This window comes from Physella acuta, unplaced genomic scaffold (assembly GCF_028476545.2).
Source record: "Physella acuta isolate Inbredline_101_S28 unplaced genomic scaffold, ASM2847654v3 ptg001244l, whole genome shotgun sequence".
Lineage (NCBI taxonomy): Eukaryota > Metazoa > Mollusca > Gastropoda > Physidae > Physella > Physella acuta.
Genome location: NW_026732760.1, coordinates 68,238 through 86,473, shown reverse-complemented (window position 1 = coordinate 86,473; position 18,236 = coordinate 68,238). Strand labels below are relative to the sequence as shown.

The 18,236-nt window shown below is 34.5% G+C and overlaps 2 protein-coding genes across 4 annotated transcripts in view; both read left to right on the top strand.

The window, feature by feature from the left end:
- LOC131957446 (uncharacterized) overlaps positions 1 to 1,447 on the top strand; it is a 28,683-nt gene extending 27,236 nt beyond the window's left edge. For both annotated transcript variants that reach the window (XM_059322262.1, XM_059322264.1), the window contains exons 2-4: positions 123 to 282; positions 580 to 690; positions 1,214 to 1,447. In XM_059322262.1, the coding sequence (XP_059178245.1) occupies positions 133 to 282; positions 580 to 690; positions 1,214 to 1,288 (336 nt within the window). In that variant the 5' untranslated portion in view covers positions 123 to 132 and the 3' untranslated portion in view covers positions 1,289 to 1,447. The remainder of the gene's footprint in view (positions 1 to 122; positions 283 to 579; positions 691 to 1,213) is intronic.
- A 1,288-nt stretch (positions 1,448 to 2,735) lies between these two features.
- On the top strand, positions 2,736 to 7,836 carry LOC131957451 (uncharacterized). 2 transcript variants are annotated; one of them, XM_059322274.1, is made up of 5 exons: positions 2,736 to 2,889; positions 4,708 to 4,779; positions 5,171 to 5,272; positions 5,395 to 5,514; positions 6,872 to 7,836. In XM_059322274.1, exons 1-5 carry the CDS (start codon positions 2,746 to 2,748, stop codon positions 7,235 to 7,237), a joined length of 804 nt encoding a protein of 267 aa, XP_059178257.1. In that variant the 5' UTR covers positions 2,736 to 2,745; the 3' UTR covers positions 7,238 to 7,836. The 2 variants fall into 2 exon arrangements, with proteins under 2 accessions (XP_059178257.1, XP_059178254.1); XM_059322271.1 differs by having other exon boundaries at positions 6,869 to 7,836.
- The last annotated feature ends 10,400 nt before the right edge of the window (positions 7,837 to 18,236 follow it).

The window sequence follows — 18,236 nt, the reverse complement described above, 5'->3', positions numbered from 1 at the left end:
ACCTTTAACCTTTGCTATCTTGTACTAGATTCTAATTTGGAGTTTTTTTTTACTTGTCCCTTGGTTTAAAATTAAATTCTGCAGAAAATTTGGAGTAATTAAAAAACATGTTGCCATTTCAGCTGTTGAGTCATGGGTAAGAAGAAAGGCCGTCAGGGACAGAAGAAGCTGCAGGGTCAGAAGGCCAAAGTGGCCAAACAGGCCAAGAAAAATAAAGTGGTCAAAGCCAAGTCTAAGGCTAGAAAATCTCAGTCTAAAGCTGTCAAAACTAATTTGAAAAAGGTAATCCTTTGAAATTGCTTCTTCAACTGATTTGCCAATACTTTAATAAACCATTTTTCAGTTAACAATATCTAGTAATTGCAGTATAAATTATGGGTGGGGTTTTTTTTTCACTTTTTAATTTAATTAAAAACATTTTCTAACTTAGATTTATGGTACTATAGATTTTTTTTTTTTTTAAATTTAGTCTAATTATGCAGTACTCATTCAAATTGTTGCATGCAGCACTTGTGCAATAAATGTTTTAAAAAATTTGTTTAAATGAATCCCTTAAATTCTTGTCTTGTTCCTGATCAGATGACTTTCGACAACAGTAAAAAGATTGAAGTTCTGAATGCAGACATCACCAAAGTTTTGCTGGCTCCAGCCAAACTTCAGCTGTCTGCTTCAAGTCAGCCACAGCCAGTTGTAAGTTGTCGTTAGCCTTCAGATATCATTTTAAGTTTTAATATTTATTGTGTATATTTTAAATTTCTGCTAAGTTTTTTCTTTTGGAGAGGTGGGGGTGGGGGGTGTCTAAATGTCTAATGTTTCTGAACTAATCCTCCTTATAAAATAGTTAACTTTCTCACTGAAAGCAGGATTTGAAGGGATTCTGTGGTACCTCTTAAGTTGTCTGGTTCCCATCAGCAGTAGGTATATCAACATCAGAAACATATTTGATTCTAGAAGCAGACCTCTTCATAGTGGGCATACTGCTGACCACACTATTCCTTCATATGCCGAGATCACAGAAACAAGTGAACTCTACTTCACTTGCACCATGGACCAACAGGTTCAAAAGAGAACTTTAAAGTTATTTAAAGCTAACCTGTGTTGGGCCATGCCATTTGACCTTACAAAACAAAATTTTATTTGTATTTAAAACTACCCAAAGCTTAACTATTTCCAATGAAACAAATTTGATTTGTGTTTTTTATTTTCTGTCCAGAACAAAGCAGACAGAGATGAGGACATGCCTGATGTTGGATCAGTGGCACACAAGTTAGACCAAGCAGCTTTGTAGCCAAATCTCATCCCATCTAGCTCTTTTGTTCACACATGTAACATATGACATTATTGTCCTGATGATTAACCTGATATGTAGTTGACTCCCTGTGAATGTGGCTGAAGTTTTATTTTCTGTATGGATGATGATATTGACATTAAAAGATGTTTACATTTATGCCTGTTTTCTTCTTTGTTTTTTTTTTTGTAAAAAAAAAATTTACTGTTCCAACATTTACTTTTTTATTTAACACTGCATCCCTATGCAGCACAAGGAGTCCACAGAAATGATGGTGATGATTATTAAATCCTTTTCCGGTCAAATTACTAATTTATGACTGCAGATTAGAGCATAAAGTCATTTAGAACCTGTAGCTTCTAATGAGTTTCAATTGCTGAAGAAAAGAGTTTGTTTTGCTAGGTGACAATTGTTTACAAAAATATCAGAAAATTCTTCTCTCTATTTTACTGTTAACTTCCCACTTAAACATCACAGAAGAAGAAGAAAAAAACACTGGGTTGTAAAATAAAAAATAAAATTTTTAATAAAAATTATGAAACATTTTTTTTTTTTTTTTTTTTTTTGAAAATAAAGGTGGGTAAGGTGTCACCTATTAAAATGTCCTCTTTGGGGGAGGGTCCAGCCACTAAATAACTGCTTGTGAAAAATAAAAACAACTGATGGTTAACTCACTGACTTTATTTATTAAAATTAGAAAGTTACTTCACTATTAGCGATTGGTGCTGGAAACAGAGGTTAGAAACCTGATGATACCTTACTGTTTAACATTAGCAGCTGGGCTGAGGTCACAGAAACAAGTGAACTCTACTTCACTTGCCCCATGGACCATCAGGTTTAAAACTCAAAAGAATGGATATAGCAATACAAATATTTTAAAACTTTTCCTTTCACTTAAAAACAGTTCTCATTTTTGTAACCATACAGACGACCCTTTAAAAGACAAAGAAGGCCATTCATTAACAATGCAAAGCTGCTGGGGGGGGGGGAGAGAGGTGGGTTAATAGTATGATGTTGCACTTTTTTAAAAAGGTTATTTTAAAGAAAAAATTCAATCTGTTTTTTATAATTTTCAAATTAGAGTTTTATAAAAATAAATCAACAACTAATATTGATCGAAATTTGGTCGTTTTCAGTAGTAAATTTCCGTACTAAGGGAAACTACTTAATTAATATTTTACGTAAAATTGTCCTTGCTTTGTTATTCCCCTTAATAATACTAGGGAAAGACAGTTGGTCAGCTGAATATTTTGTGACGTCATTTTAGGGCGAGTCTAATTTTTTGTGACGACCTACAGTGCCTTAGGTAATTTTTTATAAAAGTTGTAGGTAGGTCTAATAGTTTTCTTCAATTTAATCTTCCTTGATATATTGTTTAAAGGGAAAGTACAAAAATAATACAATAAATATGTAAAAACAGAGTTACGATTCCTTGACTTGTCACATGACTAGTCAAAATGGCCGAGTTATCAACAGACAGCTTACAATCACAAAAAAGCTTAACTGAATCTGTTAATGATGAGATTAAAAATAATGAGCAAATCGTTACTGAGATTGCTACAGATTTCAGTAAATTTTTAAATTTTAATGTTGTAAAAGAGGTACAAAACATTTTAATTAAATAAAGTATGTTCAATGTACAAGTCTTAGTCAACTAACTTAGTAACTGCTAAGTAACTGGAGTCAGTTTCAGTTTCAGTTACTGTTACTGTTACTAGTCACTAGTGTTACTGTTACTTATTAAGTTATTATAATTTATTATATTACTTAATAGTTAATAGCATAGTAATACTATTACACAGACTTATACTTAGTAACTTTCTGACTTACTTAGTAATACTTACTCGACACTACGACTACACTACTACCTACACAATTACACAAACACAACTTCACTCATTTTAAATTTAACTCACTGTTCTTTCGCTACTGTAGGATAATGGACACGAGCGAGAAAAGTCTCAAAGGTATTTGAGAGGTGCATAAATTAATTTAAAAATCTTGCACGGCGTAGTTACAATTAATATGGTTATAAAATCCTGTCTTTCTGGTTATTTTTGGACTTTACTAAAGATTGGACGTATTTGATGTTTTTAATATTTTCGGTAACTAAATAAAATTTAAAAAAAAAGCAAAAACAATTTGGTTTTCACGTGTAATGGCGACATAAACAATGGCATCCTTCTATTGGATAGGCTGCCATAGATTTTATTGTACACATTGTAAGCTAAAAATAGAAAGCTAGGTCATGGGGTTTTAAATTTGCATTGTAATTTAAAAACTTGATCTGCAAAGTTTTGTAAACAAATAGTTATCGATCACTAAGTTACTGTACAGCCAATCAATATTTGTCTTACGAAAGTGAAACATCCGGTTATAACTTAGGCTTGATAAAAATAAATAGAAATGTAGCCTTAAACTCAACAAATTATTTTCAAGTTCTCTGGATTTGCAACTTTTATAGCATTTATTCTAAAAATATAAAATTTCTAAATTAATATTAGGCTTCAGTTTTTATTTTTTATTTTTTTTTACGGTCTAAATCTAAAAAGCACGTTTTTACTCCATGTCAACAACATTATAGAAGGAATCTCGTCAACTCGCTCGCCTCCATTTAAGCCTCTGATTTAATTTCTAGTGTCTTCAATGGATAGCATACTACAAAAAAAAATTGGCATGGATCAAAAGATAGTTCAACTAACTACTAGACTATAAGTATAAAATAAATAATATAGAAACGAAGTGACTCCTCGGAAAAAGATTTGGATGATTATAGATACCGGTGTCCGATAATGGGTTGTTAGTAGTATCGTAATCTCGACTAATTTTATGGTTAGAAATTAGAGTTAGGCGTATGGTAGGACCAGGGTTGGGGTTATGGTTAGGGACAGGGTTAGCACCGACATTAACCAGCCATGTGTGCATTTAGTTAACTACCACTAACCTAACACCCCTTTTTTTAATAACCTAACACCCCTTTTTTAAAATAAGATTCCATTATCGGACACCTGTGTTAACATTCTCCCAAAGGTTTTTTGCCCCAGCGTCTTCATTTGGTCAGCAAAAGATAGTTCTGCGGTGACCTTAATTTAATAGCTGAGCTAGGGTTAGGGTTCTGCGGTTTGCTTGTAAACACACGCATGCGCAGTACCATCGCAAACATCGCAACAAAGGAAAGTCATAGTTTCTCTTCATTGTGCATGCGTATCTTTTTTCAGCTAGAATCGGCCTATATAAAATAGACCTAACTAAGCTACTTTTAACTTTAGTTACCAACTTAAAAAAAAAATAAAAAATAAAGTTAGGCTACTATGATTACTAATAGGTAAACTATTCTGTTATTGTTAACAACAAACAATGCCACAATAAGAGCCTGATAAGATATGTAATTAAATGTTGTATTTTTTTTTATCATGCAGGAGAGTAAATTCAATGACAGTATTGAAATGATGCTAACCAAGTTGGATGAATATTTTTCACTTGTTGACATGGTGAGTGTACTTATGAGTTATATGTTTTAGTTTCTTACTTTAATCTGACTGGTTTAATATGTTATAGTAACTAGTCCAAAAAACATTTTAATTACATAAGATAAAAAGTGGTATCATTTTAGGACTTGATCACATCATACAATTTTCCTTAGTTCAAAGAAATATGTTTTCATTTTTTTTTTAATATTTACTACTTATTCATTTTTATTTAGCATCCTCACTGCCCATTAAAATGTAGGGTCAGCTTTGATCCCATTGCTGATTCTAATAGGGTTTTCTAAACTAGGGCATGATGGCCAAAGCAATTTGAAAATAGCATAATTTTGTAAACCTGTGCTACAATTGTTGTGACTTTGTATAACCGATGTGGATTTATTTTTTGTTTTTGTAGATTCGCAGTGATACATCTCTGTGCCTCTCCACAACTCTGCCACAGATACAAGAGAAATGTGTTGAGATGGAAGCTGTGTTTGAAAGGATTGATAAATTGGAGGTTGGTAATGATACTTTTTACCAAAACGGATACTTTTTGTAAATGTTCACAGCTATCTATTCACCATAGTTTAATTGTTTTAAACACAAAGGGAAGTAACTTTTTAAGGTCTTACATTACAGGCGTTTGTGAACATGGTAAGAGAATGTGTTGCAGCTACCGAGGAGAAGGTCACAAAAGCAGAAAATGACCTGACCACAGTGGGAGGACTGGTCAAGAAACTTACCTCATTTGTTTCTTTGGTAAGTCGTATGAACCAAATACTTTTGGAACACTATAACTATACTAGGCATGCTGCCCAGCTTCGCTTAGGCTTTCGAAAACATTGAGAATTTGAATGCTTAATTAATTCGTCCGAGGGTCGGTCTACGACCTCAGGAGTTATGAAGAGGCTCCTCCGTGGACATTTTTTTTCGATTTATAGCTCATATAAGGCGCCGGTCAGTCAAGGTCAGTTTTGACCCCATCATCGTAGACTTTTCGGCCAACCGGCCCCCGTGTTCTGTCGCCCCAAGGCAAGATCCTGCCAAATTTGAAGCACCTGCGGCGCCGGGAAGTGCCTTATCGGGCACCCGACAACTTTGCTTTATATATTATAGAGATTAGCAAATTGCATAGATAAACAAAGATTTCAATAAAGTAATTAAGGCCTGAAATACTTTAGTATAGAAATGTATTATTTGAATAGATGAATCTAGAATATCTAGATCTAGAATCCAAATAAATAAAATAAATTTTATGAGTTTAGGCCGGAAAAATTGTATTGTATACATTTCATAGTGTACGTAGATCTAAATCAAATTTGAATGAAATAGTTCATTTCTTTTATTCTAAACACGGCAGATGACGTCATTAGTTAATGTATAAGCAATAGTGACGTCACAGTTTTATGCGTTCTTTTTCACATCTATTAATGCTTTTCCGGTTGCATAAATAATACTGTTTCTCTACATTCGAATATGCCTTTAATTTTTATTTTTCTTCTTTAAATAAAATTGTGGTTATACATTTAAAACATCTAACATATTATTTTCAACAAAAGTCCATATAAAGTTCTCCATATATCGCTGCCGTTTCTGACGTGATATCCGGCGAAAATATTTTGCGGACAGACAGAGAGAGAGAGAGAGAGAGAGAGAAGTGCGCACATGGGGAATTATATATTAGGATAACAGAAGCCATTTGGCCACTTGCACTTTGTGTAAATGATAGGCCACACATTGATCCCACAATTTAGCCAAACCCCTCTTATGTTGTTACATCCCCTAAAGCAGTCCTTTAAAATCATGAAATCATCAAATTCCCCTCCACAGCCTACTATCATTCCCTTCATAGCTTACTACTAATCTCAGAACAAATAATCTTAAGTTACATGCCCCAAGTCCTATGTCTTTTTATTTTTTAATATATTAAATTTATAGAATATATTTCCTGTATTTTAAAAATAATAAGCAGTCTTTTAAATCTTGGTTACTTTGTTTACAAGATCTTGAGTCTCAAATGTCTGCAGATTCTAAAAATTAGCACATGATCTCAGTTAACAATATATTGTTTTCTCATGTAAAATTTTAACCTAGATTTTCCTTTGACTTCTAGCAGAAAAAGCCACCAGCACAAGCCAAGCCCAAGAAGCCAGAATTTATTCCAGCAAACATTTTTTCCACCCAAGAGTTTTTTCCACACCCTACTGCTGAAGATAAACAACAAGGGACATCACTGTCAGAAGAATTGAAACAGGGGACACCACTCTCAGAAGAATTGAAACAGGGGATACCACTGTCAGAAGAATTAAAACAGGGAACATCACTGTCTGATGAATTGAAACAGAGGACACCATTATCAGAAGAGTTGAAACAGGGGACACCACTGTCTGAAGAGTTGAAACAGGGGACATCACTGTCAGAAGAATTGAAACAGGGGACATCACTGTCTGAAGACCTTCCCATAGCTGACCCTCAAACATAGCACAATGATAAAATATATTTATTATATTCACAGTTTTGTTGATGAATTTATTATTACCATTTTTTAAAGCTATTGAAAGAATTTTTATTGTCGTCAAATAAAATGTTGATTTTCATTTGTATGTACCACAAAATCCTAGTACCAATTCAAATATACATATACTGAGCTTTATCGTTAGAATTGTATAACCTGTTTAATTTGAGTTTTTCATATTGGAAAACTATTAAATACTTGCCTATGTTCAAGCATTCTAAAATGATATTAAGGAAACCAGTGACTAAACAGACCAAAAAAAAAACAGTTCTCTGTATAACGATGTTTTTGTGAAAATGATTTTTTTAATATATTTATAATTGTTATGCTGTACTGGGTCGTGTATGATTTTGGTTAGGGGACTTAATCCAAAATATCCAACTGTTGAATTTATTGGTGCATTTACTGTTCTTGTTTTGTTGTTTACATTATGATCTCATCTATTTGTGTATAAATTAGGTGGACGTCTGTGTACGAATTATGTGTACATGTTGACTAATACCAGAATGACCATTCATGTCTTTGTTCTCTACTTGTTAGAATTAAAATAAAATTTAAAATTGTTTCTTCACAAAAAAATGGGTTTTTTTTTTTTGGTTTTTCTTAAATAACTTGTAAGCTAATAAAATAAGATATTCAAGATTGCTTCAAGCATAATGTCTCAAAGATTTCATTGTGGTGAATTATATTTACAAGAGGTTGGCTAACACTTGTACAGCACATTGCAATTATTAAATAGTGTATTTGAGGTGAAAAATAAGTTGAATATTGTATGAAATGAATGGTGACTCAAACTTGTTTTAAAAGTTTGTTACTATATTTAATGTTCACATTACACATGGGAGAACAAAGAACTAGGTTTTAAATAATATTAGAATTTGTAAAGATCTATCATTCTCACTCGGTGGTTACCCAGATCTTGCTACAACATAGTATGAGAGACTTAAAGAGACATCGTGTGATTACTTCCCTTGTTGCAAAAAAAACTTAATAATTAAAAATAGTTATATCCCTTAAGGTCGAAGAAATTTACACTTTTGTTTTTATGTTATAGTCTTTACAGCACAAGATTTAATTTTTTTAAATTTAGATGATTATACAACAAAAACACTCAAAAAATCAATGAAGGTATCAATCCTAGATTATGTTTTTTTTTTTAGGCATGTAGGTTTTTTTTTTTTAGTTTACCGAATTAGCGCTTAAACCCGGCTAAATGGTTTATAAAAAAATACCAGAGTTAGCTGTCCCTGAACAAGCACCCACCCTTGTACATTCACCCCCACCCTTTCACCACGAACGTTACAGAAAGTTTCAGTAACAATAACCGCTATCATTACAAGCATTATCTCCCTTCTTCAAGGAAAAACAAAGCTTCTTTTTAAAAAATTTCATCGCCGTGTAGCTGTCATAATTATCTTTTTTGATATGTTCAATACACACCCTCCACGTTAATGCTGATGAATTCGTTACGTTATTATTACACTCGTTACACTTCGTAAAAAAATTCTCTACTCCCACAAAAAAAAAGTATGTCTACTTTATAATTGGTCATAATTTAAAAATCACATATTGACAACATGCGCAGAGCAGAGGAAAGGGTTACGGCTGTTTGTAACTCCACCCGTCCTTGTAACGACATTATCGACCCCATGCCCATGCACTAGACCTGGTAACGCTACTACGAAGACCTATGTCGACCCCCCACCCACCCCATCTCCTAATACACCCCCCTGGTAACGCCAGTACGAAGACCTATGTCAACCCCCCACCCCAACCCCATCCCCTAATACACCCCCTTGGTAACGCCACAACGAAGACCTATATCGACCCCCCACCCCATCCTTTAATACACCCGCCCTGGTAACGCCACTTCGAAGACCTATGTCGACCCCCACCCCATCCCTTCATACACCCCCCTGGTAACGCCAATACGGAGACCTAAGGTCAACCCACTGGGTCAATAACGAGACATGGCCGCTAGACAACCTCTCTCAGGTGACGTCACCGCCAGTCACGGTATGAATACACTGTATTATAGAGTGCTGTCGAATTCATGTGTCGTTTTCAGTTAGGGCTTTAACACACAGGGAACTTAGATTTGCATAGCTACCTAGGTGTGATATTTACATAGCTACGTTGACGTGAAACTATAATGTTAAATATACACGTACATAAATGTGATATTATATAATTAGATGGACGAGACATTATGGGTCGTCCATAAATGACGACATACTTCTAGAGGGGATAGGTTTTCGGAATTTTGTGACGATTTGTGATGATGGGGGGGGGGGGGGGGAGAAAGTGTGATGTCACAGTTGCGTTTAAAAAAGTAATGTCAAAATCTGAATTTTATACTCTATGTTAACCGAAGAAAGAAATCGATGTTTAAAAAAAATAATTTAACTGCAATTTTAAGAGGGAGGGTTATAGGCTAAAGTGTGGCGTCATTTTAGTGGAGGGGGTGGGGGCTTTTTGTGAGGATGTTTGACGATGGTGAATGACCCCTTACATAGGCCTTTGCAAATTTCGTTGTATGTATTATTATTATTCAATATTAAATAAATGTAGTGAATTTTTTACTTAATTGGTTTCTAATATTTTGACCGAGGGTATGGGGAAGGTGTGGGGAGATCGATTGTCTTATTGCGGGATGGTATGATTAGGGGGAGGGGGAAGAGAGAGAGAGAAACCTAATGTTTACTTAAAAATACGAACTAATACCCACAATGTTTCATTTTTATTAAGTGTAGATTATCCAGTAGACCTACTTAAAAATGTATGAACGTCTTTTGTTTACTTGTATCCCGTCAACGTTTCTTTGTTACACATTGCAAGGCAATGTTACAAAAGTATTTTCTTTGTTATAACTAGTGTAAAAACGATACCTAACGGCAGATCGTTTGTGTCATATATAGGTCACGAATCTAATTTTAGTAGCACTCTGCAAGCATTATTTATTGACTGCACACTTGGAAATTTTCTCCTCGCCTCCTCTCCCACCCCACCCTCCACGCGTGAGCCTAACTAGATGTAACGCCGCTACTTGGGTTAAGATTTAGATTAAGCTATCCCGTGTGACAAATCACCGTAATATATTGTCGATATGGTACGGTTCACATAACGACCCCTTTATCCGTGCCAGTAACTATGCAACATAACAATGAACTAGCCCGCTCCAGGTAGAAATCTTCGACTCCCTTCACATTGCAACCCCTCCCTCTCTTGCAGCACCAAAAGTACATACAACTTTTCATAACAAACCTATCTTTACACAACATATTCTCTTTACACAACAACCCTTCATCACACAAGAACCCCCCCCCCCCTTTCATAATATAACCCCTTCTTCAAAATACGACTCCTTCTTCATAATAAAATACTTAAAAAAAACTTTTAAATAAACCACGTTTTTCTTGTGGACTAAAAAGTAGAAAATAAATTTTCATACATTTGATGACAAAAAACGTGGGTACGTTCACCATCAAAGTTCCCGACCCATCTGCCCGACCCACGTTTTTTGTCATCAAATGTATGAAAATTTATTTTCTACTTTTAAGTCCACAAGAAAAACGTGGGTTTTTTTTAAGTTTTCTTTAAGTATTTTATTTTCTCCTTTTTAGTCCGTTGCTACACATGAAAAACGTGGTTTTTAAAAAAGTTTTTTATATAGTTTATTTTCTACTTTATCTAATGACTTCATTAAGTATGACTTGACTAAGTGTTTATAAATACACGGACTAAAAATCTTGAGCGACCAGGATTCGAACCTTGGTTGTCGCGGCCACAACGCGAAGTACTAACCACTATACGATCACGGCCAGCGCGCTCACATCGATTGCGGCCGAAGTAACTGTGTCAATAGGCCTCCAGTCTTGTCGGTATCTTTAGAAATCATGTCCTCAATTTTATGGTCCTTGGGGCGTAATTAAATTAAGCTAATTACGGTCTCTAATTGCTAGTTTTTATGATTGCATCTGAAATTGTTAGGCGAAAGTAGCCTACATGCCAAATTTCAGATCTCTAGAGCAATCAGAAGTGGGCTAATTTTCGATGTCAATTTTAACAACAAACATTCAAACAAACAAACGCGAAGCTGAGTTAAGAATAAAATACTTTAAAAAAAACTTTTTAAAAAACCACGTTTTTCTTGTGGACTAAAAAGTAGAAAATAACTATTTACATACATTTGATGACAAAAAACGTGGGTACGTTCACCATCAAATTTCCCGACCCATCTGCCCGACCCACGTTTTTTGTCATCAAATGTATGTAAATAGTTATTTTCTACTTTTTAGTCCACAAGAAAAACGTGGTTTTTTAAAAAGTTTTTTTTAAGTATTTTATTTTCTCCTTTTTAGTCCGTTGCTACACATGAAAAACGTGGTTTTTAAAAAGTTTTTTATATAGTTTATTTTCTACTTTATCTAATCACTTGATTAAGTATGACTTGACTAAGTGTTTTTAAATACACGGACTAAAAAAATCTTGAGCGACCGATACGCTTTAAACAGAGAAAGGGTGTAATTTACGTTGCTGGCGTGGAGATCTACTCACGAATCACGTGATCAAATCTCCCATAAACAAACAAATAAACGCGAAGCTGAGTTAAGGAAAAACGTGTTTATGTGTATTTTAGCATGCCCAGCGTACCAACCGTGTCACCGTTAACAATGTGTTACCGTGTCCGTTCTACTTTTTAGTCCGTTGCTATACATAAAAAACGTGGTTTTTTTAAAAGTTTTTTTTAAGTATTTTATTTTCTCCTTTTTAGTCCGTTGCTACACATGAAAAACGTGGTTTTTAAAAAAGTGTTTATAAATACACGGACTAAAAATCTTGAGCGACCAGGATTCGAACCTGGGTTGTTGCGGCCACAACGCGAAGTACTAACCACTATACGATCACGGCCAGCGCGCTCACATCGATTGGGGCCGAAGTAACTGTGTCAATAGGCCTCAAGTCTTGTCGGTATCTTTAGAAATCATGTCCTCAATTTTATGGTCCTTGGGGCGTAATTAAATTAAGCTAATTACGGTCACTAATTGCTAGTTTTTATGATTGCATCTGAAATTGTTAGGCGAAAGTAGCATGCATGCCAAATTTGAGGTCTCTAGAGCAATCAGAAGTGGGCTAATTTTTTATGTCAATTTTAACAACAAACAAACAAACGCGAAGCTGAGTTAAGAAAAACGTGTTAAAAAAACCACGTTTTTCTTGTGGACTAAAAAGTAGAAAATAAATTTTCATACATTTGATGACAAAAAACGTGGGTACGTTCACCATCAAAGTTCCCGACCCATCTGCCCGACCCACGTTTTTTGTCATCAAATGTATGAAAATTTATTTTCTACTTTTAAGTCCACAAGAAAAACGTGTTTTTTTTTTAAAGTTTTCTTTAAGTATTTTATTTTCTCCTTTTTAGTCCGTTGCTACACATGAAAAACGTGGTTTTTAAAAAAGTTTTTTATATAGTTTATTTTCTACTTTATCTAATGACTTCATTAAGTATGACTTGACTAAGTGTTTATAAATACACGGACTAAAAATCTTGAGCGACCAGGATTCGAACCTGGGTTGTCTCGGCCACAACGCGAAGTACTAACCACTATACGATCACGGCCAGCGCGCTCACATCGATTGCGGCCGAAGTAACTGTGTCAATAGGCCTCCAGTCTTGTCGGTATCTTTAGAAATCATGTCCTCAATTTTATGGTCCTTGGGGCGTAATTAAATTAAGCTAATTACGGTCTCTAATTGCTAGTTTTTATGATTGCATCTGAAATTGTTAGGCGAAAGTAGCCTACATGCCAAATTTCAGATCTCTAGAGCAATCAGAAGTGGGCTAATTTTCGATGTCAATTTTAACAACAAACATCCAAACAAACAAACGCGAAGCTGAGTTAAGAATAAAATACTTTAAAAAAAACTTTTTAAAAAACCACGTTTTTCTTGTGGACTAAAAAGTAGAAAATAACTATTTACATACATTTGATGACAAAAAACGTGGGTACGTTCACCATCAAATTTCCCGACCCATCTGCCCGACCCACGTTTTTTGTCATCAAATGTATGTAAATAGTTATTTTCTACTTTTTAGTCCACAAGAAAAACGTGGTTTTTTAAAAAGTTTTTTTTTAAGTATTTTATTTTCTCCTTTTTAGTCCGTTGCTACACATGAAAAACGTGGTTTTTAAAAAGTTTTTTATATAGTTTATTTTCTACTTTATCTAATCACTTGATTAAGTATGACTTGACTAAGTGTTTTTAAATACACGGACTAAAAAAATCTTGAGCGACCGATACGCTTTAAACAGAGAAAGGGTGTAATTTACGTTGCTGGCGTGGAGATCTACTCACGAATCACGTGATCAAATCTCCCATAAACAAACAAATAAACGCGAAGCTGAGTTAAGGAAAAACGTGTTTATGTGTATTTTAGCATGCCCAGCGTACCAACCGTGTCACCGTTAACAATGTGTTACCGTGTCCGTTCTCCTTTTTAGTCCGTTGCTACACATAAAAAACGTGGTTTTTTAAAAAGTTTTTTTTAAGTATTTTATTTTCTCCTTTTTAGTCCGTTGCTACACATGAAAAACGTGGTTTTTAAAAAAGTGTTTATAAATACACGGACTAAAAATCTTGAGCGACCAGGATTCGAACCTGGGTTGTCGCGGCCACAACGCGAAGTACTAACCACTATACGATCACGGCCAGCGCGCTCACATCGATTGCGGCCGAAGTAACTGTGTCAATAGGCCTCAAGTCTTGTCGGTATCTTTAGAAATCATGTCCTCAATTTTATGGTCCTTGGGGCGTAATTAAATTAAGCTAATTACGGTCACTAATTGCTAGTTTTTATGATTGCATCTGAAATTGTTAGGCGAAAGTAGCATGCATGCCAAATTTCAGGTCTCTAGAGCAATCAGAAGTGGGCTAATTTTCGATGTCAATTTTAACAACAAACAAACAAACAAACGCGAAGCTGAGTTAAGAATAAAAAATACTTTAAAAAAACTTTTTAAAAAACCACGTTTTTCTTGTGGACTAAAAAGTAGAAAATAACTATTTACATACATTTGATGACAAAAAACGTGGGTACGTTCACCATCAAATTTCCCGACCCATCTGCCCGACCCACGTTTTTTGTCATCAAATGTATGTAAATAGTTATTTTCTACTTTTTAGTCCACAAGAAAAACGTGGTTTTTTAAAAAGTTTTTTTTAAGTATTTTATTTTCTCCTTTTTAGTCCGTTGCTACACATGAAAAACGTGGTTTTTAAAAAAGTTTTTTATATAGTTTATTTTCTACTTTATCTAATGACTTGATTAAGTATGAATTGACTAAGTGTTTTTAAATACACGGACTAAAAAAATCTTGAGCGACCGATACGCTTTAAACAGAGAAAGGGTGTAATTTACGTTGCTGGCGTGGAGATCTACTCACGAATCACGTGATCAAATCTCCCATAAACAAACAAATAAACGCGAAGCTGAGTTAAGGAAAAACGTGTTTATGTGTATTTTAGCATGCCCAGCGTACCAACCGTGTCACCGTTAACAATGTGTTACCGTGTCCGTTCTCCTTTTTAGTCCGTTGCTACACATAAAAAACGTGGTTTTTTTAAAAGTTTTTTTTAAGTATTTTATTTTCTCCTTTTTAGTCCGTTGCTACACATGAAAAACGTGGTTTTTAAAAAAGTGTTTATAAATATACGGACTAAAAATCTTGAGCGACCAGGATTCGAACCTGGGTTGTTGCGGCCACAACGCGAAGTACTAACCACTATACGATCACGGCCAGCGCGCTCACATCGATTGGGGCCGAAGTAACTGTGTCAATAGGCCTCAAGTCTTGTCGGTATCTTTAGAAATCATGTCCTCAATTTTATGGTCCTTGGGGCGTAATTAAATTAAGCTAATTACGGTCACTAATTGCTAGTTTTAATGATTGCATCTGAAATTGTTAGGCGAAAGTAGCATGCATGCCAAATTTCAGGTCTCTAGAGCAATCAGAAGTGGGCTAATTTTTGATGTCAATTTTAACAACAAACAAACAAACGCGAAGCTGAGTTAAGAAAAACGTGTTAAAAAAAACACGTTTTTCTTGTGGACTAAAAAGTAGAAAATAAATTTTCATACATTTGATGACAAAAAACGTGGGTACGTTCACCATCAAAGTTCCCGACCCATCTGCCCGACCCACGTTTTTTGTCATCAAATGTATGAAAATTTATTTTCTACTTTTAAGTCCACAAGAAAAACGTGGTTTTTTTTAAAGTTTTCTTTAAGTATTTTATTTTCTCCTTTTTAGTCCGTTGCTACACATGAAAAACGTGGTTTTTAAAAAAGTTTTTTATATAGTTTATTTTCTACTTTATCTAATGACTTCATTAAGTATGACTTGACTAAGTGTTTATAAATACACGGACTAAAAATCTTGAGCGACCAGGATTCGAACCTGGGTTGTCGCGGCCACAACGCGAAGTACTAACCACTATACGATCACGGCCAGCGCGCTCACATCGATTGCGGCCGAAGTAACTGTGTCAATAGGCCTCCAGTCTTGTCGGTATCTTTAGAAATCATGTCCTCAATTTTATGGTCCTTGGGGCGTAATTAAATTAAGCTAATTACGGTCTCTAATTGCTAGTTTTTATGATTGCATCTGAAATTGTTAGGCGAAAGTAGCCTACATGCCAAATTTCAGATCTCTAGAGCAATCAGAAGTGGGCTAATTTTCGATGTCAATTTTAACAACAAACATCCAAACAAACAAACGCGAAGCTGAGTTAAGAATAAAATACTTTAAAAAAAACTTTTTAAAAAACCACGTTTTTCTTGTGGACTAAAAAGTAGAAAATAACTATTTACATACATTTGATGACAAAAAACGTGGGTACGTTCACCATCAAATTTCCCGACCCACGTTTTTTGTCATCAAATGTATGTAAATAGTTATTTTCTACTTTTTAGTCCACAAGAAAAACGTGGTTTTTTAAAAAGTTTTTTTTTTAAGTATTTTATTTTCTCCTTTTTAGTCCGTTGCTACACATGAAAAACGTGGTTTTTAAAAAGTTTTTTATATAGTTTATTTTCTACTTTATCTAATCACTTGATTAAGTATGACTTGACTAAGTGTTTTTAAATACACGGACTAAAAAAATCTTGAGCGACCGATACGCTTTAAACAGAGAAAGGGTGTAATTTACGTTGCTGGCGTGGAGATCTACTCACGAATCACGTGATCAAATCTCCCATAAACAAACAAATAAACGCGAAGCTGAGTTAAGGAAAAACGTGTTTATGTGTATTTTAGCATGCCCAGCGTACCAACCGTGTCACCGTTAACAATGTGTTACCGTGTCCGTTCTCCTTTTTAGTCCGTTGCTACACATAAAAAACGTGGTTTTTTAAAAAGTTTTTTTTTAAGTATTTTATTTTCTCCTTTTTAGTCCGTTGCTACACATGAAAAACGTGGTTTTTAAAAAAGTGTTTATAAATACACGGACTAAAAATCTTGAGCGACCAGGATTCGAACCTGGGTTGTCGCGGCCACAACGCGAAGTACTAACCACTATACGATCACGGCCAGCGCGCTCACATCGATTGCGGCCGAAGTAACTGTGTCAATAGGCCTCAAGTCTTGTCGGTATCTTTAGAAATCATGTCCTCAATTTTATGGTCCTTGGGGCGTAATTAAATTAAGCTAATTACGGTCACTAATTGCTAGTTTTTATGATTGCATCTGAAATTGTTAGGCGAAAGTAGCATGCATGCCAAATTTCAGGTCTCTAGAGCAATCAGAAGTGGGCTAATTTTCGATGTCAATTTTAACAACAAACAAACAAACAAACGCGAAGCTGAGTTAAGAATAAAAAATACTTTAAAAAAACTTTTTAAAAAACCACGTTTTTCTTGTGGACTAAAAAGTAGAAAATAACTATTTACATACATTTGATGACAAAAAACGTGGGTACGTTCACCATCAAATTTCCCGACCCATCTGCCCGACCCACGTTTTTTGTCATCAAATGTATGTAAATAGTTATTTTCTACTTTTTAGTCCACAAGAAAAACGTGGTTTTTTAAAAAGTTTTTTTTAAGTATTTTATTTTCTCCTTTTTAGTCCGTTGCTACACATGAAAAACGTGGTTTTTAAAAAAGTTTTTTATATAGTTTATTTTCTACTTTATCTAATGACTTGATTAAGTATGAATTGACTAAGTGTTTATAAATACACGGACTAAAAAAATCTTGAGCGACCAGGATTCGAACCTGGGTTGTCGCGGCCACAACGAGAAGTACTAACCACTATACGATCACGGCCAGCGCGCTCACATCGATTGGGGCCGAAGTAACTGTGTCAATAAGCCTCCAGTCTTGTCGGTATCTTTAGAAATCATGTCCTCAATTTTATGGTCCTTGGGGCGTAATTAAATTAAGCTAATTACGGTCTCTAATTGCTAGTTTTTATGATTGCATCTGAAATTGTTAGGCGAAAGTAACCTGCATGCCAAATTTCAGATCTATAGAGCAATCAGAAGTGGGCTAATTTTCGATGTCAATTTTAACAACAAACACACAAACGCGAAGCTGAGTTAATAATAAAAATACTTAAAAAAAAACTTTTTAAAAAACCACGTTTTTCTTGTGGACTAAAAAGTAGAAAATAACTATTTACATACATTTGATGACAAAAAACGTGGGTACGTTCACTATCAAATTTCCCGACCCATCTGCCCGACCCACGTTTTTTGTCATCAAATGTATGTAAATAGTTATTTTCTACTTTTTAGTCCACAAGAAAAACGTGGTTTTTTAAAAAGTTTTTTTAAGTATTTTATTTTCTCCTTTTTAGTCCGTTGCTACACATGAAAAACGTGGTTTTTAAAAAGTTTTTTATATAGTTTATTTTCTACTTTATCTAATCACTTGATTAAGTATGACTTGACTAAGTGTTTT